The 26,293-nt window shown below is 45.4% G+C and overlaps 1 protein-coding gene across 3 annotated transcripts; it reads right to left on the minus strand.

The window, feature by feature from the left end:
- Positions 1 to 363: 363 nt before the first annotated feature.
- Positions 364 to 26,293, minus strand: EFHC1 (EF-hand domain containing 1). Of its 3 annotated transcripts, XM_053284190.1 has the most exons (12): positions 25,878 to 26,291; positions 23,238 to 23,324; positions 21,306 to 21,527; positions 17,057 to 17,344; positions 15,999 to 16,148; positions 14,161 to 14,353; positions 11,611 to 11,831; positions 10,848 to 10,988; positions 8,773 to 8,986; positions 7,430 to 7,577; positions 5,784 to 5,997; positions 364 to 503 (listed from the first exon to the last, which is right to left on the minus strand). In XM_053284190.1, the coding sequence occupies exons 2-12, from the start codon at positions 23,256 to 23,258 to the stop codon at positions 414 to 416; spliced, it is 1,902 nt and encodes a 633-aa protein (XP_053140165.1). In that variant the 5' UTR covers positions 23,259 to 23,324; positions 25,878 to 26,291; the 3' UTR covers positions 364 to 413. The 3 variants fall into 3 exon arrangements, with proteins under 3 accessions (XP_053140165.1, XP_053140164.1, XP_053140166.1); XM_053284189.1 differs by lacking the exon at positions 23,238 to 23,324 and having other exon boundaries at positions 25,878 to 26,289; XM_053284191.1 differs by lacking the exons at positions 5,784 to 5,997; positions 23,238 to 23,324 and having other exon boundaries at positions 25,878 to 26,293.

The following is a 26,293-nucleotide window of genomic DNA, read 5'->3' on the forward strand; positions in this document are numbered from 1 at the left end:
ACACACAATGTAACTTGTGCCAATGCAAGACATATTGTTGTACAGCCACCCACAACTCTGCAGTGCCCACTTTACGGAAAGCTGGCATGCATTTCAACTTGTGAGGTCACCTCTGGTTTAGGAAACCTAAGAACAGAGTTGTTGGTGGTACAGAATGGCCTCTGGAGAAAAGCTCTGAGTGCCAGAGGTTACACGGCTTTCCTAGCTATGTCAAGATCCATTCTCTATTAATGATGCAATTGCATAGAATCAGAATATTGGTGTAGGATGTACATTCATAATTATAGTCTGCTTCTGCTATGTGCTTGGAGAAATGTTTGAGCTGAGCTGTGTGGGCAAGGAAAAGGAGACCAGAACAAATGCTCGGGTATCAGCATATTTTAATAATCTATATGGAGAACTCCTGACTTCTTTTAGGCATTTTGTGGAGATGAGAACTGGAAAGCTCTGAGAAATCTGGGATACCTTATCTGGTTTTCCCCGTGCGAACACAAGTTGATGAGCTGGAACAGAGAAGCAAGAAAAATTGTCATTCCACTGGGGGAAAAAAATCAGTTTGCAATTTGTGTCCTTAAGAACAGGTGTGGCTTTCCCATATTTGGTGTAGAAAGGATGATCCCTCATGCAAGATATGAAAGAGAAGAAAAATAACAGCAGGCAAAGGTGACTTCTGCTAGTGAGACTCTGGACATAAACTGTGGATTCTTAACATAAGTCACAGGGCAGAAGTTGGAAACCACTGGATTTAAACATGTGATACAGCCTTGACCATCTGTCCTCAGAGGAAGAATTTCATCCACCCCAAACCAGTTACTTTCTTAAGCCATAAACAAAAGTAATTCTGAAACCAATTTATGTGGTTCAGTGCATCAAAAGAAATGTGAGATACCATCCTCTCATCTGGACGTTGCTTCCTCTGTATGAGCTGGCTAGGGTGGAACTCCGGTATATAAGAATTTGAGGGAGAAATATCGCCCAGTTGAGGAATGCAACATACAGATGGAGATATTTGAAGACTGGCATTTCTGCTACCAAAGAATGTCACCAACAGCTGCGGTTGGGGAAAGAGCGGAGAGGAAGGCATTATTGTCCCACTCCGTGCCAACAAGAGTCTAGATTTAATCTTTTTCTGTGCTGAAATGACAAGGAACAGCAGTGGCCAACATCTCCCCTGTGTAGCATGCAAATGATCCCAACCCCATGGATCTAGCTTTGCATTTGTCCAGTGGGGTGGATGCAAGAACGCATCATGGTTTGGCAGCTGGCTTAACTGGTGCTTTCCTCTCTGTCAGCCAGGATGACTGCAGTTCCAACTCAGTTTTGCCCTGCTGAAAGAGTGGGGTCTGCGCCACCTTTCCTCCAGCCCTTCCCGGCAGCCAACAGAGGAGGCAGTAGCCACAGAGTGTCATCCTACCAAACTGCATGAGACTGAGTTCTGGAGCTCGGCTCTGTCTGAAGGCCCTTTCCGCATAAGCACTTGAATCATGCTCCAGTGGCATTTTAGCCATGGTATGATTCTCCTGGAAGGGAAGCTTCAACTCCACCCCACACAGCAATGGCAACTGCATTATCTAAGGGGGAAATGCATTTGCCCTGTTTTGTGTTTCACAGTATCCCACACAAACAGTGGTGCCTGGCAAAGAAAGAACTGGAGATGTGGAAAATAATATGCTCTAACATAGTATAGTGGCAGGAAATATGTAGGTGTTTCCTGAGTTATCCAGCCTTGTACTACTGAGAGAAAGAAGCACTTGGCTAGTCTCCCAATTTTCTACCTTAAAGCAGTGAAAGAGTAGAGCAAGGGAATAGTAGGATAACCCAAGCTGGGGGTACAGAGGGGCTATCGCAGTGTGCTAGGGTGCAGGTGGAGAGCTTTCCTTTCCTTATTCCACTTTCCTTTCCACAGCTATGGTACTTAGAGAGGGAAACATTACTGCAGGATTCGCTTATGAAAATATACAATAGGTTAGAGTAAAGTGAGTTTGTGCTGCATTTTTAGTAATAAGCAGAAAGTGTGGCAGTGTTAACACTTAGCATTCCTGGAATTCTACCAAATACAGGCAAGACTAACACATCTGAAAAATGCTTTTTGCAGTTTGGATGTGTGTGTTCATAGAGTGCCATATGTGAGCATGGCATCTATACAGAGAATGAGAATGCAAGTTCTAGTCCCAAGGAGCTCATAATGTAATAGTAGGCACATAGGAGAAAAACAAAGGAAGGGGAAGGAATTGGAGGTAGAGAGAGACAGTACAGCTGTGCATCTTAAGAACTGGGTCCAAGTCGTATGAGAGCATTTTTCTCCAGAAATGATTCCAGAGAAAAACTCCTCCGATACTGGGAAATTATTCAATATCATACTGAATCGCATTGGTATGGTATTGAATAAGATCAGAAGGTGGTATGGAAAATGTCTGTGCCCCGTAAGAACAGGGTATCTCACACGCACATACACACACACACCCCACACAGTAGAATGCAATGTCACTACGTTGCCTCCTTTCCTAGTGGGAAAGGCAGGACCAGAAAAAGAAAGAAAACAATTTGAAATAGGCAGTACTTGTCTTCAAAGAAGCCAGCTCTTCAGTCAAGGTGGACTCAGTAATCATCAGCTTGATGTTAGCCTGACTACACATTGTATGGATGGCATAATGCAATAATGCCCATGATTAGGATGGGCCCAATAGGGCCTGCGCACAACCCTAATAAGCAAGAAAAGGATGTGATTTCATGTGCATAGGGCATGGAACAAAGACTTTATAGAAGGATGAAGACAACAAAGAGGTGTAGCTATAATTGAACAAGGGAGGACAAACGTCCCTGGGTCCCTATGGACAGCCCGTTCTTCACTCTGCCCTCCCGCCACCCTGATGGCCAAGCTGTGGCTCTTGATTGGAGTGTGGGGGCTGTGTGATATTATTTGCTGAGGAGTAAGAGAGAGGGCATGCAGATAATATCCCCTCCCCCATATAATTCTGCAGCAAATTATATACAGCTGCAATTCTGCATGTCCATATAATTCTGCAGCAAAGACACCATATGGGGTGGGGAGAAGGAGGCAGCAAAGGGTCCATCTTCACTTCCTGTCCCAGGACCCACTTACAGCCTTACTGTGCCCCTGGGGATGTACCTATCCCTGAGCACGATAGGAAGAGGCTTGAATGAATGGCAGAAGTGTGTTCTATAGACTCTGAGATATGAACAGTCTGGACTAGTTAAGATTTAAAAGTGCATTGGTTCCAAGCTAGACTCATTGTGATGCATTACTGCTTATGAGTGAGGAACTGCTGCATTCAGTGTCTGGTATCCTCAAGCTAGCATCTTTAGCAACACATAACACTTGCTGGGTCACTTACATTGCTAAGCTTTATGGTCATCCACATGACCTTTTGCTGGGCTGGTGGGGGCAGGGGGAGGCAGGATATTACCTACTTTCCCCCACCCACAATATGATCCCAGCCACACGACTTGCACGCCCACATGATCAGTGCTGCCATGTAGCATTCTAGAGGCTGGAAAAATGTGTCCTGGCCTCCAGATATCCCACAATGCACTGCACAAGCACAGTGCATTGAGAGATTCCCCCGTGAGTCAGGCACTCTAGATGCCTGGCATACACACAACCACTTGCCTGGGTAAAAGGGTGTGCTCATGCCCTTTTACCCAGGTAAATAGGTTAAATTCCACAGCTCCCCAGGGAGGCAGTGCTGGGATCTGCCTCAATCCCAGCACTTCACACGAGCAGCCCTGCCTAGGCAGGGCTGCTTGTGTGAACAACCTCCTTAAGTGTAATTTGAAATCCAAAGAATTGCCACTTCTTGTTTCCTACCGAAAATTAGGTAGATGGCATCTGAGCAAACATAACACCCCACAAACTGTGCGAGATCTTCTGATATTTCATGTTGCAGTTAACATGAATTTCGCAACAAATCTTTGATTTAAACATGCAACACCAGGCTGTGGGAGAGCTTATGCAAAGAGCAAGCTCTCTCCTCCACTACTTTTCTTTCTTTCAACTTAGCGAAGAAACAAATGGGGAGGCCAGGAATACTGCACTGTCTGTTAAGACTGGGCTGTTCCCAGTCTTTGGGCAAACCACCAGCGATGTACAGGCGATCAGTGTTGTACGAGCACTTCTGTATATGGGAAGTACATTGAATGCACTTCCGATATATTTTAAAAATGACTCTGCAGTGATTTGCTCTCTGTTTCCATGATGGCTTGTGCTACTGATAACATTAACTGCCTTTGCCCTACTGAAGTGACTTCCAGCATGATGCTATACATGTTGATCAGAAAAAAGTCCCAGCGAGTTCAATAGAACTTGCATGATAATAAGTATGCACAGGGCACTTTGCCTAATTAGGCCAATTCAGGGCCAAACTAGATGTTATGCAGGAGGTCTGGAATTGCCTACATCTTTTTTTCTTGTTCAAAAAGCAGCTGCAGGATTGGGAATGGGAGGGTGGGGGTGTCACATTTGGATTGGGGCTGTGGTGCAAGCAGGTTTAGTCTCTTGCTCCTGTGCCAATTCCCTGACTTCAATCATGGAAACCACTTTGGTTGCTATGGTGAATGACCTGCACCAGGATATGGACAGGGGCGTATAACCCTGTTGAGTCTCTTGAACCTCTCAGCGGCTTTCAATACCGACAACCATGGTATTCTTCCATATTGCCTTGCTGGACTGTGACTTGGAGGCACGCTTTACAGTGGTTCTGGTCCTTTTTGGTGGAAGATACCCAGAGGGTAGTGCTGGGGACAGATTCTTGCTCTGCCCCCGGCCTCTGATCTATGCAGTGTCCCAGGGCACTATTTATCCCCCATGTTGATTAACATCTACATGAATCAACTGGGGGAGGTCAGTCAGATATGTGGGCTATGATGTTGTCAGTATGCAGAAGATGCCCAGTTCTATCTCTCATTTCCATCAAATAATCCTAGGGAGGTTTTGAAAACCCTGAATCAGTGCCTGGAGGCAGCTCTAATCTGGATGAGGGCAAACAAACTTAATCCGGAGAAGACAGAGATGCTTTTAGTTGAGAAATCTGCCAAGCTCGATGGAGGTTTACATTTACATGCTCAGTGGGGTTGCACTTCCTCTGAAGATGCAGGCACATAGTCTGGGAATGTTCCTGAGCCTGCCATTGACCCTGAATGTTAGGTGTTGTCGGTGGCAATGTGGTCATATCACAGCTGCACTGGCAACCAGTGAGTTTCCAGGCACAATTCAAGGTGCTGGCTGTTGCCTTTAAAGGCCCTATACAGATCTGGACCAAGTTACCTTGATGATCACCTGCATCTCTAGAAAAGGAGTGTATCTAAATGATAACACCTTCACCCCTACAAATCTGCCCTTTAGCTCATCACTGCACTCCCTTCTCTCTGGTCTGGTGCAAACCCAAATTGGTTGGGGGCAACCAAGGGCCTGGTCTTCTTTGTGGTGCCACGGGCCTTCATGCTAGCTGGACTGAAGTGAGTCCAAAGAACCTTTTTATTTTGGCTGCATTTTTAGCTTGCCGTTTATGGCTAAAGCCTATCTTAGATATGCATTTCTTGTTTATCTCAGTTTTTGTAATGCTTTGGGAAAGTACTATAGAAATGTTTTAAATTTAAAAAACAAACACACCCAAAGCTGGTATTAGCCACAGAGAAGGAAACACAAGCCATCAGCCCAATCTAGATTGGGGAGCCTCACAACTAGTTTCTGAAAAAGAAAGTTCTAATTATGGGATTCCTGTACAGTATCCAGTTTGGCTCTCACAGATACGACTGCTTTTTACCTTCTGGAAAAGGGGGTCATCAACAGGTATGTTAAAGTGGTCACAAAGGGCAAAGAACTCTGATCTGTCCAGGAGGCCTGAGCCATCTTTGTCTTGCTGGAGGAATGTTGCCTCCATGCTGCTATCTGGCAAGTAGTTATGTCTCCTCATGTGTTCCTGCATCTGCTCAAGTAATGCATCCAGCTCTTGCTTGTCCGGCTCCCTTGAAGCTAACCTATAAAGAGCAAAGGAACTCTTGAGTAAGAAACCTGCCTCTGCTGTGCACTGTGGCCATCTGAGCTGGACAGGATTAGCTTGAAAGGTTTACAGAGAAGTAAAGCTTTCATCTGATTAAAGGGTTTTGTGGAATAAGTATCTGCCTTTTAGCAGTGGCTAAACTGATTAAATTTAAATACGCTTGCATATTGCCAAATGCCAGTTTAGGTACCTTTTGGATATATTGGAGGCAGTGAAAGAGAGCTTACAATTTAATAAAACCTGTTGTTATCTGCAGGGAAAATTCTCTGTAAGGTTTCCATTTTTCATTCCTTATTTCAGCAATGCAACAGAAGCAAAATAGTTACAAAAAGCATACAGGTATGCTCCCAACTCACAGACCTGCTGATTAAAATTGTTCCCCACTGATTAATCTACAAAAGCTTTAGCTGATCAACCTACCAATTAGACTAATTAAAACTTACAGTCCTACAAAAGTACACTTTGCTTTGACCAAATTTAGCAGAGTGCTGAGTCAAGACTCTGGATAGGCGCTCCAGGTTGCATCCTGATCAGCAAATCACATTTCTTTTTATCAAATTCTGCTCTCTGCCTTTTAAAAAAAGAGTTAAATGGCAAAAGAGAAAAGGTGGCATTTAACCACTAAAACCCCCCAAGAGTAGTCATCAGTTTCTTGTGCGGATTCAGTGGTACAACTATGACTAACACGTTCACTCCCATGCCACTGAACCTATGCTTCACCAAGTACCTATATGACAAAACGCCATAAACCGCTATGGTGGGTTACCTCGTATCCACTGCCAGCCACAGTGCCTGTGTTACAGTTACATCATTGGCACAACTGGATCTTGCACACAAGGATGACTCCTTACTTCAGCATTGCAACAGCTGTCACAGCAGCACCCTTAGCAGCAAGCATAGCCATACGCTCAATTGCAGCAACTTCCTCCTTGGGCTCCCCACTCCCTCTCCCCAGCCAATGGGGACACAGTTGCCCATGATCACACTTGATTTGTATGCTAACGAGCCAACTAAGAAGTAAGGAAAACAGGCCTCCAAAATGGCGCTCAATATTGAAACATTTCAATTCGAAACAGGGTTGTTTTGCTCCGAGCTCAAAACAGGCTCTTTATTTAAGAGAAATTTCGTTTCGAGCTCAAGTCACTTGAAATGCCCCATTTCCGTGTTGAAATGTTTTGCACATCCCTAGGATGGAGCTGTAGTTTGGGCTCTTCTCATGTGGCCTGGGAGTTCTCATATTACCTGTACAGCCATGAAGATAGTGTAAGAAGGGGCCCACAGTCCCCATCATGTATATATAAAACTTTCAGGATTGGTATAGATAAAGTGAAAGAAAGAAAATGCAGTTTCCCAAGCAGAATCTAGTGCCTTGAATAAAACATGCCTGCATATTTTTATTAGAAGCCCACCTCTTTACTGCCTCTAATGCTGCCTGGCGAGGTGCAAAATGATTCCTCATGGACTGCACAACGGCTGGTGGGAAGCTCTCCAAATTGCTTTCTATGTAACTCAGGACATATTCATCAACATCTGTGATAACGAACCTGTGGCCAAACACTGGATGAAAAAGAGTCAGCTGATTATCACCATAAGCATGTGTGTGTGAGATCACAGAATACTTTCTCGGAAGAACAAGCATACCATCCAAAGGGTCAAAGCTTCCAGTTCAGCTGATCTTGCAGACTGGCAAGGTACTCAGCTAGCAGACTGCCTGAATACCTTACTCAGCAAACTGGCCAAAGCAGAACCTTCCATACACACCACACAATTCCAGTGCAGAATTACATGGTTCAACCCTGATCCACAGCCTCATCCTAGAACTCCATTTTATATCCTGGTCTCAGGATCTGACCTAGTGTGGGAGGCATCAGACCAGATCCTGTGAACAATAGGATTCTGCTGAAAAAAGGCCACCAACGTTGTTTCTAATCTTCCACAAGTTCTCTGTGCTCTGTTTTCTCATATCAGTGCAATGCAAATGCAAGTCCAAGTTAGAGCCAGTGTGGTGTAGTGGTTAGAGTGCTGGACTAGGACCAGAGAGACCCGAGTTCAAATCCCCATTCAGCCATGATACTAGCTGGGTGACTCTGGGCCAGTCACATCTCTCTCAGCCTAACCTACTTCACAGGGTTGTTGTGAGGAGAAACTTAAGTATGTAGTACACCGCTCTGGGCTCCTTGGAGGAAGAGCGGGATATAAAATGTAAATAATAATAATAATATAGGAAGCTGCCATATACTGAGTCAGACCATAGGTCTATCTTGCTCAGTATTGTCTACACAGACTGGCAACGGCTTCTCCAAGGGTGCAGACAGGAATCTCTCTCAGCCCTATCTTGGAGATGCCAAGGAGGAAACTTAGAACCTTCTGTAAAGAGCTCAGATACCACAACCATGTCTGCAGCAGTGCCATGGCTAGTTAAAAAAAGAAGAATACCTTTCAGTTATGAGCCAGTTAGATTTGAGCAGTCCCACAGTGCCTCATGAACGCAAGGGGAATCAAATAAAATTTACCAAAACATCTTCTCTTTGCCCTTATGTTACATTAGTCTCTGCAAGTACAAAATGTTAACTAATTTAATACAGTACTACAGACTATTTCTGGCGAACCAAATGGAGAAAGGATTCACACATCAGAATTTTCCATATAAAATAACATTAAAATAGTGCTGAATAAGCTATATCCAGTCTTCTTAATTTAATTTAAAATATTTAGACCCCACCTTTCTACTTACCTTTCAGCTTTCACTTACCTTCTATTGTGGCTCCAACGGTGAAGTCAGCTGGTTCATAGTAAGCAGGGTCATCCGGAGAGGAGCCTGGCTTGGCGACTCTTGTTTTGCCGAGGTATCTGCCACCAATGACGCCTGAATTGCGCACAGGTGGTTCATAGATGCTGATCATGTCAGTGGCAAGGCAATAGGAGAGGACAAAACGACGCTTTCTGTCCTCGGGATTTGGAGATTCCTGAAAAGATTACAGTCAGAGCTGCACAGGCTGGAAACAACTGGGTCAGTGTTCCCTCTAACAGGGATTTCCAGATGTTTTTGCCTACAGCTCCCATAATCCCCAAGCAAAAGCCATTGGAGCTGTGGATTCTGGGAGTTGTAGTCAACAACACCTGGGAATCCGGATGTTAGAGGCAACACACTGAACTGGGTTTGGCAGAAAGTCTTTGTGTGAGAAGGTGAGAATTCAAAGAGATTCTTAAACTAGATCTACCCAAGCACCAGGAGAGTAGGCCTGACTGCAAAATGGACAAGAAGCAGCAGCCAACCTTTTAAGCTACGGGCTACATGAAAGCCATTGCTGTTTGTTACTGAACTGCCGTGGTTGTGTAAAGGTAGTCCATCTTTTGTCACAATGAGAGTCTAAAGGGGGACACTGTGCAAAGTGAGAGGCTTCTGGTGCAATCTGTGTAAGTAAATATTGACTTGTAGAAGCCCATTCCAATAAAGCTAGTTTAAAAAAAAAAAGGTAAATCTAAAGGAGGTGAGTTATATCACTTCCTGTACTGGAAACTACTAGTGTAAATCAGATGTGCATCAGCTCTCAGCAGATTAAAGATATTGCAGTTCATTGATCAGGTACCTTTTACCCAATCAACTAGTTAATTAATCTGAGCAGATATACAGTCAAGCTGCACGGCTTTGCTCTGATTGGACTAAGCTATCCAATGCACATTCAAATTAAGGCTGGCCTGAAATGCCTCCCACCTTTTGCTGCGGGCGGCAAAAGTGTATTTGTGTGTGAGCATTTTGGTAGTCCTTTCAGGGAGTGGGAGGGGGGAGTGCAAAAGTGTGTGCGTGGAGGGGAGGTGAATTTCATCTGAGGTGGCAGCAGTAGCGTTCCTCTCTCAGTAGCTGCCAGCCATCATTTTCTCCTCCATGACCCTTTCTCAGTGGTGTATTGGGGGGAAACGGTGCCCAGGGCAAGCTCTGGCCCTGAAATGGCGCCCCCCCAGCCCCCACATACCTGTGAGGGCGCGGCGGCACCCCCCAGGCGGCAGATCGCCGGCGGTGGCGGCAATTCGGCGGTGGCATGCGGCGGCGGGTCGCCCGCCGAGTGTGGCGGCGGGCGTGCGGCGGCGATTTGCTGGTGGCGGCCGGTGGCCGCAGGCAACCCGCCGCCGCCCGCCGCCGCCAAATCGCTGCCGCACGCCCGCCGCCACACGCCCGCCGCCACACTCAGGGGGCAATCCAGGGGGGGCGGGGGGGAAGCAACTTTTTGGCGCCCCCCACGTGACCCGCCAGGGTGGCGCCCGGGGCACGTGCCCCCCCTGCCCCCCTATCGTTACGCCCCTGCCCTTTCTGTACACATTGCATTATGATGCAATGGAGGGGTGGGGGTGGCAGCCACCAACCAGAGCTCTGTCGCCTCAGCAAAAAAACAAACCCCATTTTGCTCTACCAACCCCCTCTCCCCATTCAAACCAAAAGTTATCAAATGGAAATGTTTGCCTCAGCCCTAGCTCCAATGAGCATCCCAACCCACCTCTTGTTTATGTATGAGTACAGCTTGATGATACAATGGCTAGTATTTGACCCAATGGCTTTTCTGACAATGTACTGGGATGGGACGGGCCTTCTCTCAGCTCCTTTGCCAACTGGAATCCAGTGAAACGTTATATTGTGAGGGCATCAGACAATTCTATGAAAAAGAGAACTCATTCTTAGGAGCCAACTTTCTCATTTCCCGGCTACTTTTTACTCTGAAATTCCAGTACTCGGAAGCTTGGAGCTGGAGAAGAGACTTTTAGGTGGAAGGCATTCAACCCCTAAGCACATCCTTCATTCCAGAAAACACAGCCTATATCAGACCATCTCACCAGTAGACATGCATAGCGCAACACTTTATGGTCGTTCTCCAGCATCTTAATGATATTTTTCCTCGGTGGTTGTGGAATCAAGCTGAAGCAGTTCTGGAGGGAGTCATCAAGGAAGCCATAACCATTGTAGGGAGGGATTATCTGCAGGTTAGAAAGGCCAGGAAGAAATCAGTCTAACATTGTGGACTAACTTCGCTTTAAGGCATTTCAGCACCTTCTGTTGTTGTATCAGCAGACAGGCATGGGAGAGCAAGGTGCCAATAGCTCGTTATCTAAGATGGTTTCCCAAATAATCCCATCCCCATCCCCCCCCCACCCGTACATATCCCTGGATTTATAGCTGTTGGCATACAGTCCTTGGTAGAGCCAATTGCTTGCTAATAGTCTTTGATGGTCAGCTGATGTTTCATCAATGGGAGCTAATGACAGGAGATAGTTTCCTGATAGGAAAGAAGACTGCTTTATAGGTCCCAATTCCCTGGCAAATCAAGAGCCAATCAAACTCTGCCCAGCAGGAGAGGATGCTTGGGAGTGATTGTGTCTTCCACTCTAGTCATGTCCGTATTCCACAGGTGACCAGGGCATCGATAGAGACATCAGCCGTGCCAGTTGAACCCTCTCTGACAGTTACTTCCTCAGGAATCCCTCAGACTTCCTCAGTCTCCAGGGGCAGACCATTCAAAAAAGTTCATCAGCCGTGCAGAGGGGAATGGCTGCTGGTGGTTAAGCCTAGCCATCTGAGTCAAAGTCTGACAGCTCTCACCTGTTTCACTTTCTCAGCAGGTGGCTTTGTTACATCGACTGGCTGGAAGTCTGAAATGCCAAACTTGTCCTGATAGAACTGCCGAGTGAACTCATCGCAGTCATAGATGAAGAAAGTGCGCCCAAGCAGGGTAGTGGATTTGCCAACAGCAAAATCCTTAGCTGTAAACCATTCGAGGACCTCCTGATCTGAGATCTCCAGCACACAGGATGGAAAGGTTCCTTATGGAAGAAAGGCCAGTTGGTTAGAAATCTGATGCTTGATAACTATTTTCTTTCTTTTGGCGTAATCTATTAAAAAAAGGATAGATCATGTCCAGAAAAAAGTGACAGAATGACAGCAATGTTATCTTTGCTTTGCTATATATAATAAGTAGGTGGAATGGAATGGAATCTTTTTTATTATTTTTCTTTATTTCGGTCATTGACCAGACAAAAATACAACACAATAGATAAGTAGTACACTTCAGCAATCATGATTCTGCCAGTACTTTCTTACAAAACACCATTTACAATATAACAATATATAGTACAGTCGACACTCATTATTTTACCAATTGATTCCGTACACAGCTTGCAATGTGGCAAAATTTTGCCACCTCGGTGGAAACATTAATATCACTGTCAGTCAAAAGGAGAGACACATAAAAGGCCAATGGCCATCTGGGAACCTAGACAAAATAAATGACAAATGTGCTAGCCGAATATCTCTATAACATATGATCAGTTGTCTCAACCGCTCCTGAATGACATGGGCATAACCGTTGGGCAAAAGGAATACTGAGATAGCGACCCTCTAAGAGAGCTGAAGGCAGCACATTCAAGTGTGCCAAGGCAAATACCCTTCTCAATTTGGCAAGAACAAGCTCGTGGAAATATTTAGCTGGTCTATGAGGGTGAGCTGCATTACCTAAGAAAGGTAAATGTCTGACTCGGGCCCTGTCTTCCTGAGTCGCTATGTCCCAAATCCACTGCCTAATTATTGCCTTGGCTGTTAAGTTCCCTACATAGGACCAGAGGAAGCTGCCATATACTGAGTCAGACCATAGGTCTATCAAGCTCAGTATTGTCTTCACAGACTGGCAGCAGCTTCTCCAAGGTTGCAGGCAGGAATCTCTCTCAGCCCTTTCTTGGAGAAGCCAGGGAGGGAACTTGAAACCTTCTGCTCTTCCCAGAGCGGCTTCATCCCCTAAGAGGAGTATCTTACAGTGCTCACACATCAAGTCTCCCATTCATATGCAATCAGGGCAGACCCTGCTTAGCTAAGGGAACAAGTCATGCTTGCTACCACAAGACCAGCTTTCTTGGTCTCCCTAAGGAGACCAACATGGGGATACTTAGCCCATAACTTTCTAATTTCCTCTCAGCTCCCTCTTTCCATGTAAATGCAAAGTTGTTCTTCAGGATGAGAGGTGCGAAGCCTGCTTGATAGTGATGTGCACAGAACCGCAGAGTTGCAGTTCGATGCTGGGGGTGGGGAGGGGTGTTCTTTAAAGGCGGGGGAGGGTGCACTTACCCCTCCTGCCGCTTTCCCCCCACCAGCGCTCCGTTTTTAGGGTAATCCATAGGGCGGCAGCGTACCTCCCTACTGTCCCTTCCCCCGTTCTTGGCTGGAAGTGGCCAGAAGTAGCGCCTGCATGTGTGCCCATCGCTCACACGCATGTACATGACGTGCGTGCAACTCTACTGCTCGGGGCAGCTTGCAACATAATAAAAAGTTACAATGTAAAATAAGACTAATACAGTTAACCAAATTTACATTAAAGTTTTTTTAAAAAAAACAAGCTAAAACCACTTTTAAAATACATTTTTCCCCCCTGAGAAGCCCTCTCAGGGGATGCCCTCTCCTGCTGTTGCTTCCCCACAGCTGGTATTTCGAGGCCTCTTGCCTCTGAGGCTGGAGATGTTCTATAGCCCTCAGACTAGTAGCCATTGAGAGAATTGTCCTCCAAGAATTTATCTAAGCCCTTCTTAAAGGCATCCAGGCTGGTAGCTGTTCCATAGGTTAACTACGTTAACTATGTGTTGTGTGAAAAAAAGTACTTCCTTTTGTCGACCCTAAATTTCTTGACAATCAGTTTCATGAGATGACCCTTGGTTCTAGAGTTAGGAGAGAGGGAGAAATATTTCTCTCTATCCACTGTCTCCACAACACGCATAATTTTATAGACCTCTATCATATCTCCCCTCAAGCTGAGATGGTCCTGTTTACAGGAATTGGGTTAGAATGCATTGTTTATTGGTTTTAACCCTATTTCATGCTAAAATATGTATTGAATTCTGACAGAGTATGCCACTTCTATCTGTCTCAGAAAGGCTCCCTTTCAGCCCCTACCCTAATGGCTACTGCTTGTGAAAGAGCCGATAGCCATGTTCCCATCTTCATATGTTCTAATGGGATTCATTCTGCACCCAAATGTGCTCACACATGCATCTGTGTGCACCAGTTTTTGCAGTTAGGTACTCATTAAGCCCAGAAAATAGGTGCTCATTAAAAGCACAAATATCCCGTCACTCAACAATAGGGTAACTGCCCAAATCCAGCACTTACCTTTCTTCTCCACAAGTGTTTTGGGCAGACGTTGGCGTCTTATCAGCACCGGGAAAGGGTCTCTTCCATCGTTGCGTTCATGGACTTCCCGTACCTCCACGGTATCATCCGCCAAGTAATAGTGGATGATAAAAGACCGGTTCTCACCAAACATGTTCTCGGTATCATCCCACATGGCATAGAAACGGAGGACCTGCAAAGTGTGGGAAGGGCCATGGTGGTGACGGAGCACATCCCTTGCTCAGATCAAGACCCAGATTCAGTCCCTGGCATCTCCAGTTAAAAGCATCTCTGGGGGCAGGGCTTAGAACAGCTGCTGCCAGTTAAAGGAGACCTCCCTGGCAGCATCTCCAAGACAAGGCTGAGAGAGATTCCTGCCTGCAACCTTGGAGAAGCCTCTGCCAGTCTGTGTAGATAATACTGAGCTAGATGGACCTATGGTCCTTCTCGGTATATGGCAGCTACCTATGTTCCTACTGGATTATATGACCAAGGGTCTGATTCAGTACGAGTCAGATCTCTGAGAACCTCAGTAACAGAATCCGACTGCCAAAGCCAAAAGTACTCTCCTTCGTACCAAAGCAGAGGTATGAAATTATGTGCCCAGGGTGGAGAAACTCCATGACAGAGGTGGTTCGCAGAATAAAGGAATATGTACAGGAGGTGCAGTGCATTGACTTAGAAATTATTAAAAGCACTAAATGAAAATAAAACAAAAAACACATAGATTGGTCAAACAATACAGAGGGTATAATAGCTGAGCATACATACTGGTGTCTAAAAGGAACAAGGAGATTTTAAGGCAGTTTAAGAAGGGATAGACGATAAAACCAGAATAGTTCCCACTGAGAGGCTGCCCACTCAATTCATAAAGCGGAAGAGACCAAAGGGACACTGAAAGTCATGTTGCACCTTGAATCTCTGTTGCTGCATCAAGACAGGGTTTTTTAAGCCCAAGCTCAAGAATGAAAACAAGTCCTCCAGTGTTCTCTCTAATTTCTCCCATCTGTGTGAGGAATGAGTTTTGTTCTGGTTGGCAGTATCAAGGCAGTGTGCGCGCACGTGCATTCAGAGCTGGACTTTCCAGATTAAACCTGAGCGGGATCTAAAATTAACTGAGTGGACATCAAAAACCATATGAGCATGTGCATGCCTTAGAGGGAACACTGGTCATTAGCCTACGTCAGCGCAGATACAAAGTGGATACTCTTGTCACAATTGTTAAAGGTCCTCCATAAAATTTAAAATGATATGGGCATATCCAATGGTTAGCTGATAATGTCCTCAAGATGCCAGGCTTTCCCCCTTGTCTATGAAAAGATACAGATTCAGTGGCTGACATCCAGACTAACAACAGAGTGCTTGTGCAAACAGGTAGTTCTGCTAGGTTGGGAGCTTGTGTTCCAGACTACTGTTGTACTAGCACAATGCTGCTGCATAAGTGCAAGGTCATTGCACAAAGAAAGGACTGTCTGTCCCAGACTCATCTTTGTGCTGGTGGGATATGCATGATATATTGTACAACCCTGGCCTGGTTCACACAGTCATTTGAATCTAAGTTTACTGTAGGTTACTGACATTAGTGGGATTGTGTGAGGCCAGGCCAAGGCAGGACTCTCAGATTCATCTCTGGCCATAAACCACCTTGATGTGGGTTCAATCATGCTAATGTGGGTAACCCACATTAAACCTAGATTTGAATGACTGTGTGTGAACCAGGACCTTGTATATGTCCCAAAGAAGGTCTTCCACTTACAGCTGTGCAATATCACAGAGCACCACAATTTTGTGTAGCCCTCAGCTAATGTTTTGCGATAAGAGCCAAACCTGAGACTCACTTTTTTGTCAAAGGCCAAAAACTGCTTGAGTTGATCAAAATCCGTTGGCGTGACATACATGCGCAGAGGCATTTTTCGTAGCTCTGTGTAAGGGTCGAAAATCATTTTCTCAGGAGGGTTCACTTCAATTCCTTGACTCTCTAGGAAAGTCTATAGAAAGACAGCCATGCCATTCATGAGTTAAAGAAGACAAGGACAAGGATTATGAAACAAAGGTGGGAGTGTAGGTGGCATAACTCCCATCATAAGAGGAAAGGCACCCCATTTGGATGCAGGCTCCTACATTAATGTTTTTCCAGCACTGTTATCACCAGTGCTGTTTTTTGTTGTTGTTTTACATTTATAATCCGCACTTCCTCCAAGGAGCCCAGAGTGGTATACATACTTGAGTTTCTCCTCACAACAACCCTGTGAAGTAGGTTAGGCTGAGAGAGAACACACACACACATATATATATATATGAAGCCACTGTCAAAGACAATCCATATCTTCAGGGTGTGTTCATTCGTATCATCAATATGTTGATGACACTCAGCTCTGTATATTTTGCATGAGGGGTCTAGGAGCTGCTGTCTCCATCCTGAACCAGAATTTGGAGACACTGACCAATTGGATGAGACAGGGAAGGTTAAATAGAACCCAGGGAAATTGAGGTTATTTCTTATTATTTATGTATACCACTTTTCAGCAGATGTTCTCCAAGTGGTTTACATGGAGAAATAACAAGGAGAAGATGGTGCCCTGTCCCTGATAAGGGCTCACTAAAATTTCAGTAGAGAATGGCTCAGAGAAAATGGAGGAGAATTGCTTTTTTGTAATAAATGGAGTCCCCGTCACACTATTGGATCAGGTCATGTGCCCGGGGGTACTCCTGGATCTGGAGCTATTTCTCAAGAAGCAGGTCAGAGTTTTTGCAGCTGCTTTTATGTTGCTGATATTTAAATTGTATATTTTTGATTGCAAACCACTTTCAACTTCTTGGAGAAGTGATATTTAAACATTTTGATAAACAAATTATCAAAGTTAATTCTGCACATTAGTGATCAAGATTACAATACCTGTGTGAACGGATCACAATCAACTATCCGGAAAGTCTTGCCATAGATGGTGATGTTGATACCTCGGTTCAGATCTTTCCAATGATAATTGTCCCCACGATCATTTTTGGGTAGGCGCTGTCGCTTAATGAATTTGCCCTGGGGAATCCCAGAGTTTTCCACGATAGGCTCCATGACGGACATGCTGTCATCTTCTAGGTAGTAATAAATGCCCACTTGGCGGATACGGAAATGTTCTTCAGTAGATATGGGGACATCTTCTTGAAAGTAAGCATCAAACTTCAGCACCTGCAAAAATGGAAAGAATGCTCCATGAGACTTAAGGCTATGATTTTAATGTTAAATTTACAGGTGATAAAGAACCCCTTTGTAAGGAGCTGATCCTGTGAGAATGGAAGCATATGGGTATACGTTGCATATGATTGATCCTAAACCCAGGGGCTATGATAAGAGGCTGTCTCAAAAAACGAAGAACGGAGAGTTCCACTCATTATCAGATTCATTGTAGCAATAGCAGCAGGAGATTAGTTAATCTCTCTGCACCTGAACCTAATGCCACCACTAACACAATTCAGAGTCCTCTAAGCTTTTAGGGGCTCTGACGCCTTTCAAACCTTTTTTTTTCCAGTGGGGTGGGATTTTTTTTAAGGATAAGAGAAAAAACACTTCCTCCTAATTAATCTCCATTCCCACAGGACTCTTTCAGGTGTGGAGGGGTCAGAGCTTCGAACAGCTTGTGGGAAATAAAAATTGGGTTGAGGGATGTGTGAAACACACATTCCATGATGCTGATTTCTGTCCCTCTCAAGGAACTCCCATACAACATAGGTAGGAGGTATAAATACCCGCTTCTGGCAATATACCACACAAGTTCCGGGACAGATGAGCAGCTTCCTGAGCTACAAGCACTAGACCACTGAGATTCAGGACGAGGTGGGCAGGAGCTACTCATCTAGTCCGGTAGCTCTGCTGTCCCATGCTCAGCAGGCTATTGCCCTAGGGAAGGAATTTCCCCGTTGTTTATCTCTTCCCCACAATTCCACATGAGCTCCAAACATTTTCCTTCGAAAAGTGAACTCAGTGGTCCAGTGGTGGCAATGAAACAGAGCTACCCACAGAAAAGACAGGTGAACCGAGAACTGAGAGGACTTCTGGGGTTTTCAGAAAAATATTTGTAAATATGAGAAAGAGAGAAAAGAAGAAAAGTCCATAAATGGCCCGACAAGGACTCATTATCTTCATTGCCCTCCAGGAGACATAGATCCCAGTCCCCACCCACACTAAAATGCTCCCATATATCACAGGAAGGGAAAGATAAAGATAACACTATTCTGCTCAGATTCACCTGCCTGCTTAGCTAGCCCAGGCTTCAGCAGTCAGAACTCAACGATCTTCACTATTCCATTGTTGAGGGAGTGTTATTTCCAATTAGGGGTGTGCACCAAACTGGGTTTGGTGGTTCAGTTTGAAGTCGAACCGAACCACCAGTCCGTGAGCCAGTTTGGTTGAATTGACTGGTGGTCCAGTCTGTTCAGTTGAACCAGGTCAAACTGCTTTGAGGGCTATGCTTGTAATGGAGGGCGGGGGGTGGGAATCCTTTAAAAGTGTTCTAAGGGTGGCTGGGGGGGGTGGCAGCAAGAGGGTATCTTATCAGCAACAGCATGACAGCGGCTCCTCTAAACCCCACTGGCCCTCCCGCCCGCCAGCAGCACAGGTTCCAGCCTCTGCAGATGCGCAGAGGCTGGAACCAGGCCACCACCAGCCCATGCTACTTGTGGGGAGCACTGGTGGATCATAGAGAAGCCTCCACAGCCATTCTGCTGCAGCCGCCACCGGTGAAATGCCCTTTTGCCACCCTGCAACTGCCCTTAAAACACCTTTAAAGGATTCCCCCACCCCTTTGCTTGTAAAGGGGAGTCTTCACTGGATTCTCCTTTACTGGATTCCCCTTTAGCCTTCTGAACCAGTCCATTTTGGACTGGGCCTGGTCCAGTTTGAACTCAGACTGGCCATTTTTTTTTTTAGGCTGGTCCAGTTTGAGTTCAAACCGGTTGAACCGGGCTGGTTTGAATCAAACCCAGTTCGAACCGGTTCTGCACACCCTTATTTCCATTAGTTTATAAACACTCTCCCCCATCTCGTCACATATCTCCAGCTTGTGCACACTTATTTAGGATTGATTCAATTCAACTGGTACTCATTTCCAAGCAAACATACATAGGGCCCAAGCTGCATGTCTCACTGATTTCAAGAGATCTAGTTACTGTTAACTTTTGCTGGATTGCAGCCACGAGCCTCCAACTAGAATGACTCATGACTAAAGCTGCGATCCACTGTGCACATTTGCTTGGGAGACATTGGAACTTATTTCTGAGTAAACCTGCTCAGACTGGGCTGTAAAATCCCATGCAAAGCAACGGGACTTTCGTTCCTTTTAGCTAACTTGTTCCATTAGTTTCAGTGGGACAGGCTGCAATCCTATGCACAGTTACTTAGAAGTAAGTCCAACTGAATGAAATAGGACTTACATCTGAGTACACATGGTTAAGACCATGCTCTTCCTCATGACTAACTTTAGCTGGAATGTAGTGGCTGACATACAGGGGAAGGGTACAGAGAGAGAGAGCAGCCTAATAGAACCTCCCAATAAACTGAACCTGAGGGCTGCACAACCCCCTCAGGGACATATTTCTGAGTCGCATGGAGGGCTTCCTGGGTAAGCAGGAAGGTGTCAACAATTGCTTCTTCCCTGCTACACCAGTGGAGTTAGGTGGGAAGTTCTCTTAGGCTGCTCTCTCTCACTGCACGGGCGCATTTTTGCTCTGTGTGTCAGCCACTGTCTTTCAAGCTCTCACTTGGTGTAAGTTGAACTTCACACGCTTCATGGATGATAAGCAAAATCCAAATAAAGGTGGATTTTACCCCCTGCTAACTGAGCAAATAGGCACCTTTTAAAAGTGGCAGTTACCTTTATTTAGCAGGGGGAGAGCAACTGGCCCTATCCATCCCCAGCACAGCATCCTTCCAGTGGCTGTTGCTGGTATCTTTCTTACGTTTCTTTTTTAGATTGTGAGCCCTTTGGGGACAGGGAGCCATTTTATTTTATTTTATTTTATTTTATTTTATATCAATGTAAACCACTTTGGGGACTTTTGTTGAGAAGTGGTATACTTGTATTCGTAAGTCATACGTACATATAGATGTATATGTATTAACATTGTTATGTATCTATCATTTTCATTCATCTTTTTATACACAGAATATGGTTTAAAGCCAAACGATCATAATGGCATAGCATAGAATTGTGCCGTCGAGTCGATATCGACTCCTGGTGACCACAGAGCCATGTGGTTTTCTTGGTAGAATACAGGAGCAGTTTAACATTGCCTTCCTCCCACACATTATGAGATGATGCCTTTGCTGTTGTCACTGAAATGAGTATCCGCCTCCAGCACCTTCCTATATTGCTGCTGCACTATATTCACTAGGCACAGTTTGGGAAGCCCACCGGCTGGGCTTCAAACTAATAGCCTCTTGCTCTCTAGGCAAGCTGCTTTCCCACTGCACCACCGCAGCTGGTAATATAATGGCAGCATGATTTAAAACTGTCATACCAAATTCCTACAAAGTGTCTGCGGGAGGTGGGGGTGTTTAAAGTACAGGAAGGGCAGGCAGGTGCTAAACTCTTTCTTGAGGCATGCTTTGTCAACAGCCGTTTTTCTTGGAGTGGGGGGGGGGATGTTTAGGAGTCTTGCTGGGAGAAAAAAAGCTGGAGAGAGGTGGTTTTAGGGAGTAAAGCACAGGCAAGAGAAAGGTGTAATACATCCCTCCCAATTGCCCCAAGGGCACTTTTAATCGATCCCACTGTTTCTTATGCGGATTTGGCAGGGACCCACTTCTGATGCATAATTCTGCTGCCTTCCCATCTAGTGTAACCCGTGGACCCTGCACAATGTGGAAACAGAAACATGCCCAGCAGTTCTCCTGCAGGGTTAATTTCTTCAGCCTGTTAGAACTGACAGTCTTCATTCTAGCATTGCTTCCAGGAGAAGTCTCCGGGCATATATAGAATATAATCCTTTTCCTGAGCAAAGAAAGTGTATTTTAAGCCAGGCTTCAACTGTTTATAACTAAAGGCATTTGGAAAGTACATTGCCCCCTGAACTTTGCAATAACTATTGCTGGGAGATCTATTTCTTCTCTGTGCTTGGCCATTGCTGTTCCTAAAATCCGATGCTCTTAACAATACCTTTTTGTCAAAAGCCACATGAGCTGGGATGAAGTCTGAAGGTGGGGCTTGTTTGGGTTGACCATAGGTTAAGGTGGGTCTCTTGTTGGACAGTTCATCCAATTCAGCTTGGGACAGCTGGTTGACATGAATCCGACCTCCACCTATTCCCACAGTTGGCAATCGCTTGAAGGCAAAACCATTCTTGTACCCCAGAGTCTGAGAGCGATGAAAAGCAGTTTTCTAAGGAAAGAAAACCAACAGTCAAATGCTATACAGATAACTAACTCGTATACTAAGCAAATGTGCTCACTTATAAAAAGGGAAAAGATGTTCATCCTTTGGAAAGTGGCATGGCAAAGAACGAGTGATGTTGTTTCAATTATATTTGATGGTCCTGTTTAACCAGAAAGGTAATAAAATAGGCCACCATCTCAACCCTAAGGAGATGCTTGTAACATGATTATAACAGCCACAGAGTACCTTGAGCCAATATCCTAGAACAGTGTAAAGCAAGAGGGTCGGTTGTGTGTCAGCTGTCATCTCATTATAGCAGATTACTGCTACCACACAACTGGTGTATAGATTTGTGCTGATATAAATGGCCAAACGGTAGCTGCTGCAATGTATTTATTTTAAAAATTTAAACTACTTTCCCACTTTGTTTGCAAGGCATTGTACAAAATCAAACATTTTTTATGTATTTTATACCTTTATATACCTCAACTCATGTCTCTAACCGGTTTACACCCCAGTGTTAAAATCAGCATTAGCATGATGCACATGAGTCGTTCCCAGTCCTGTGCCCATCCCTCAGCATCCTTTTGTCCACACCACTGCCTATTTCTGTGCGATATAACCACTTTGCAACACACATTCCCACCTAGGATTACCTGTGGCAGAGAGAGTGCTATAGAATATGACACTGTGCTAGTGATTGCTCTCGGTCTTGAAATGTCTGCCTTGGAAACATGTTTCCTCTCTTACAGAGTGCTTCTGGAGTGAAGGCAATGCTGGCATAACCATGCATGCAGAGGAGGACTGAGGGAGTTGCACGTGAGCCCCCAATGCAATCTGCAGAGCATGTTGGCCACCATTGTTACTTTGCCATTTGAGGAGATTGGGGATGCCTCGTTTACAATGGGCAGCAGCCAGACAAAATTAGTGGTGACTATGTCCTATTAAAATTAGTAAGACTTAAGCTCGTCATGACTAACTTGTCTCCTTCATTTCAATGATGGTTCATCATGACCAAGTTAGTCTGGATCCTGCCCAGTGTTGTTAGAGGGCATACACAAGCATTGGGGTTGTTTAGATTTCAGTTCCTCATGTGGGTTTCTAGAAGTTAAACCTCTAAGTGGGTGGACAGATGCATTCTAACACAAATTCACTTGCATGTACTGTAAATCCATGCAGAGAGTTACACTGCTTCCTTCCATCTTCTCAACAACTTTCCAGATAGCAAATGTTTCTGTTTCTGAGAGTTGCAGTTATTCTATATTTAGTGCAATTAAATCCATTGTTGGATTAAGCATTCTATTACACATTCCTATATGTTTTCTTTTGACATTATTATTTTTTATTTGATATATTTATATACTGCCCAAAACTTACATCTCTGGACAGTTATGGTCACTTTATAGTGTAACTTTCTTCAGAAGACTGTGCAAGACACACTATTCTTGCAAAGTAAGTAAATTAATACACTGAACATCAGGCAGAGAACAAAGAATCTTCAGCCATGGGTAGCTGGTATAAGGAGCTCATGTAGGAATCCTGGACATGAGAATAAGGGAGTCAGAAGCACACAAGGTGTGCATCAGTGAAATATTGGAGGGTGTGCAGCTAGAAGAGAACAGGCAGCTTACATGGGAAGTTCAGACAAACCTGTTGAAAACAATTAGGGGCAGGGGTAGTTTAGTTACATGTATAAATGTCTTCAGGACATGTTACCTGGGTACAAGAAGATTCCATGCCAGGGATATGGAACTGTCAATAAAGTATGTCACAGCTTTCAAGTCTTTTGAAAAAAACCTCTTTCTGAAAAAAAAATGTTGTCCCATTGTAATCAGTAATAAATCCCTCCTTTTCCACAACCTTCTCCACATCCCTTGTTGTGTGACATCCTTTATGGATGGTTCCTACTGGGTCTTCTGGCCAAGGAGCTATTTGAAGTATTGGGGTTTTATGTTTGAGGCAGTACCAAGAGCAGATGGCATGGCAATTTGGCATTTGTGCAATCTGGCAATCTGGCATTTGTGACAAGGGCCACTAGGTGGCACTGTGTTCCAGCTGGCATCTGCAGCATCAGCAGGAAAAGGAACAATTCTCTCTCTAGGACTCAGTGGCAGAGTGGAGCGCTGCAGTAGGCAGACTCAAGCTGTACACAAGAAAACCTCTACATGTAACCTTTACTAGTGCTCCCCCCATTAAAACCTTCATGAGCTTGAAATCCTGCCCCAATCACAGCAAAACAGCACTTACCATAGATGCAGCATAATTCGGGACTGCTGGAGATCCCATTGAAATTAATGGGAGTTTAAGCCTCTTTTGCCCTGAAGACTCCCTAGTGAGGATACTTCAATTTTGGTGCACTTCCTGTTATGGATTTTAGTGGTCTTCCTGTTCTTTGTGTATCTGGTATTTTCCTATGTCAATTGAGTAGAGGGCCATCACCCCAGGTGTGGCCTGAAGGAGCAGCCAGGTGAGGCAGCTTAGCAGAGGTGGCCAATTTGCAGCCTGCACCAATCCACTGAATGTCCCATGTGCATGACAATTTAGCCTCTGTCAACATTGGCACATGGAGCAAAGGGCCCTCTGTCGGGGAGGCAGAAACTCTTGGGAGCAGGCAGTCCTTCAGGTATCCAGGGCCCAAACCATTAAGGACTTTAAAGGTAATAATCAGCACCTTGAATTGGATGTGGAAACCAATTGGCAGCCAGTGCAGCTCTTTCAAAATAGGTGTAATATGCTCCAAGCGACCCTGGCAGCTGCATTCTGTAGCAACTGAAGTTTTCGAATATGCTTCAAGGGTAGCTCTACATAAAGCACATTGCAGTATTTCAGCTGTGATGTGGCTAAGGCATGGGGAACCATGGCCAGATCTGCCTTCTCAAGAAAGGAGCACTAGCCAAAACTGTGCAAAGGCACCCCTGGCCACCACCTCCACTTGGGCATTCAAAAGAAGAGCCGGGTCCAGCAACACCCCCAAGGCTGCACATTTACTCTTTCTAACCCACCTAGAGCTAGTTCGGCTTTTCTACTGACTGGCAGCACCTCATCTGGATTTAACAACAGTTTGCTAGCCCACATCCAGCCCATCGCTGCTTCCAGCCCCTGGTTCAGTACATCCACAGCTTCCCTAGGATCTGATGTCAGGGAAAGGGAGAGCCGAGTATCACCTGCATACTGATGACACTTAAGTTCACTCCAAACCTCCCAATGACCAGACCCACCCCCCAATCCCTATACCTCAGGGCCGGTTCAGAAGGGACACCATGGTTGATGGTATTGAATGCCACTGAAAAGTCCAGCAGAACCAAGAGAGACGCACTCTCTTGGTCTAATTTACAGCCTGCTCTTATCCCCTTGGGATAAACCTAACTGCTCGGTTCTATGTTCAATTCCTGTATAAAGAGCATCACACTAAGAAATCAATGGAGATGTTGGGACTGTTTCCACTCTCTGAGCACACAGCATACATTTTTGAACGTGTCCTTTCTAAATCATGATTTGATCAGTCATGCAGTAGTTTGCTTCTTTACTAAAACCAGGGGCGTAACTATAATAGGGCAAGGGGAGACAGTTGTCTGGGGAACCACTGCCTTGGGGGGGGCGGAGGCAAGTCACATGACTGACTCCCCCAGCCACACACCCACCTGGGCTTCCTTCAGTTGTATTCATCCTCTGAAATTGATGTGAGTGTGAAGACCTGGCGCTACCAGAACAGCATGTCTTTCTCTAGTACCATTAAATGACTTGCATCGTCTACACTAAAAAAAATATTTGAGGAGATATATATATATATTTACTATGCTTTTTGTTATACACTATTCAGCCTCATTTAAGATTTCTTTACTTCATGAGCTGAGCTTCAGTGGGGGGAGGCCCCAATTTTAAATCTTGTCTCTGGGCCCACTCCAACCTTGCTACGCCCCTGACTAAAACACATTTTGTGTGTTTATATATAAAGGTCCTTGCAAAAGGGATGAGAGAAGGAAACGTGAAGGGAGGTGCAAAGAAACAAAGAGAGGAACGACAAAGGCTATCAGCTGATGAGACAATAAGTGTTATAAACCAACAGACAGGCTAGGTTACAAAGGACAAGCTAATGAGAGATAAATATGAATGGTATGTACACCTCACATCACTGGATGTGAAAAACAAACACAGTAGGGCAAGAATTCGCAGTATGACCATTTCCAGGCACCCTGAAGGGCCCCACAGCTCGACCGAAGAGGGTGCTGAGTTCAGAATACGAATAGGGGAGGGAGGGGAAAATAATCAGAGTATACGGTAGCGAATGGGAAGCAGAGATGGGGGCCCTCTGTGACGAGGAAAGTGCCGCGGGGAGGTAAGAGGGATTCGCCTCACCGTGGGGTCCCGAAATGAGGAGCCCGGCAGGAGAGGCAGCCCTTGCACCGGCTGGATGCTCATGATGGCGACGAATCGCCGGGCGCGCGGCGGCTTCTCTGCTCTCCTCCGCAACTAAGCAGTGACCGTTTCCTTGGCAACCGTCAACACTCTCTCTGCGCATGAATCCCCCTCGTCGTCGTCGGGAGCGGAGCAGCTCTTTATGCGCGTGCGCAGCACATAGCCTGTCCTCCGAGTACGCCCCGCCCCGTCCTTGCTTCCTCTTGTGCGGTTAGTTAGGTCGTCGGAGGCGCCCTTCCCGACGCAGAGTAACCCGAGCTAACCAGGTGCGTTCGGAGTGTCTGCTCTGCTGGCTGGCATCCCCAGCTCCAAAGCAGGGCTCGACTTCACCGCCACTGCCAGCCAGCGCAGTCCTA

The sequence above is a fragment of the Hemicordylus capensis genome, chromosome 1 (assembly GCF_027244095.1).
Source record: "Hemicordylus capensis ecotype Gifberg chromosome 1, rHemCap1.1.pri, whole genome shotgun sequence".
Taxonomy (NCBI): Eukaryota; Metazoa; Chordata; class Lepidosauria; order Squamata; family Cordylidae; genus Hemicordylus; species Hemicordylus capensis.

Excerpts from the sequence above, each read along its gene's own strand:
- EFHC1 (XM_053284189.1), bottom strand. The coding sequence starts at position 25,940 with ATGAGCATCCAGCCGGTGCAAGGGCTGCCTCTCCTGCCGGGCTCCTCA. Across the intron at positions 8,987-10,847 it reads TGCGCTATGCATGTCTACTG|GAATCTCCAAATCCCGAGGA; the intron begins GTGAGATGGTCT and ends TAATCTTTTCAG. Across the intron at positions 504-5,783 it reads ATGACCCCCTTTTCCAGAAG|CTCATCAACTTGTGTTCGCA; the intron begins GTAAAAAGCAGT and ends TCTCTGTTCCAG.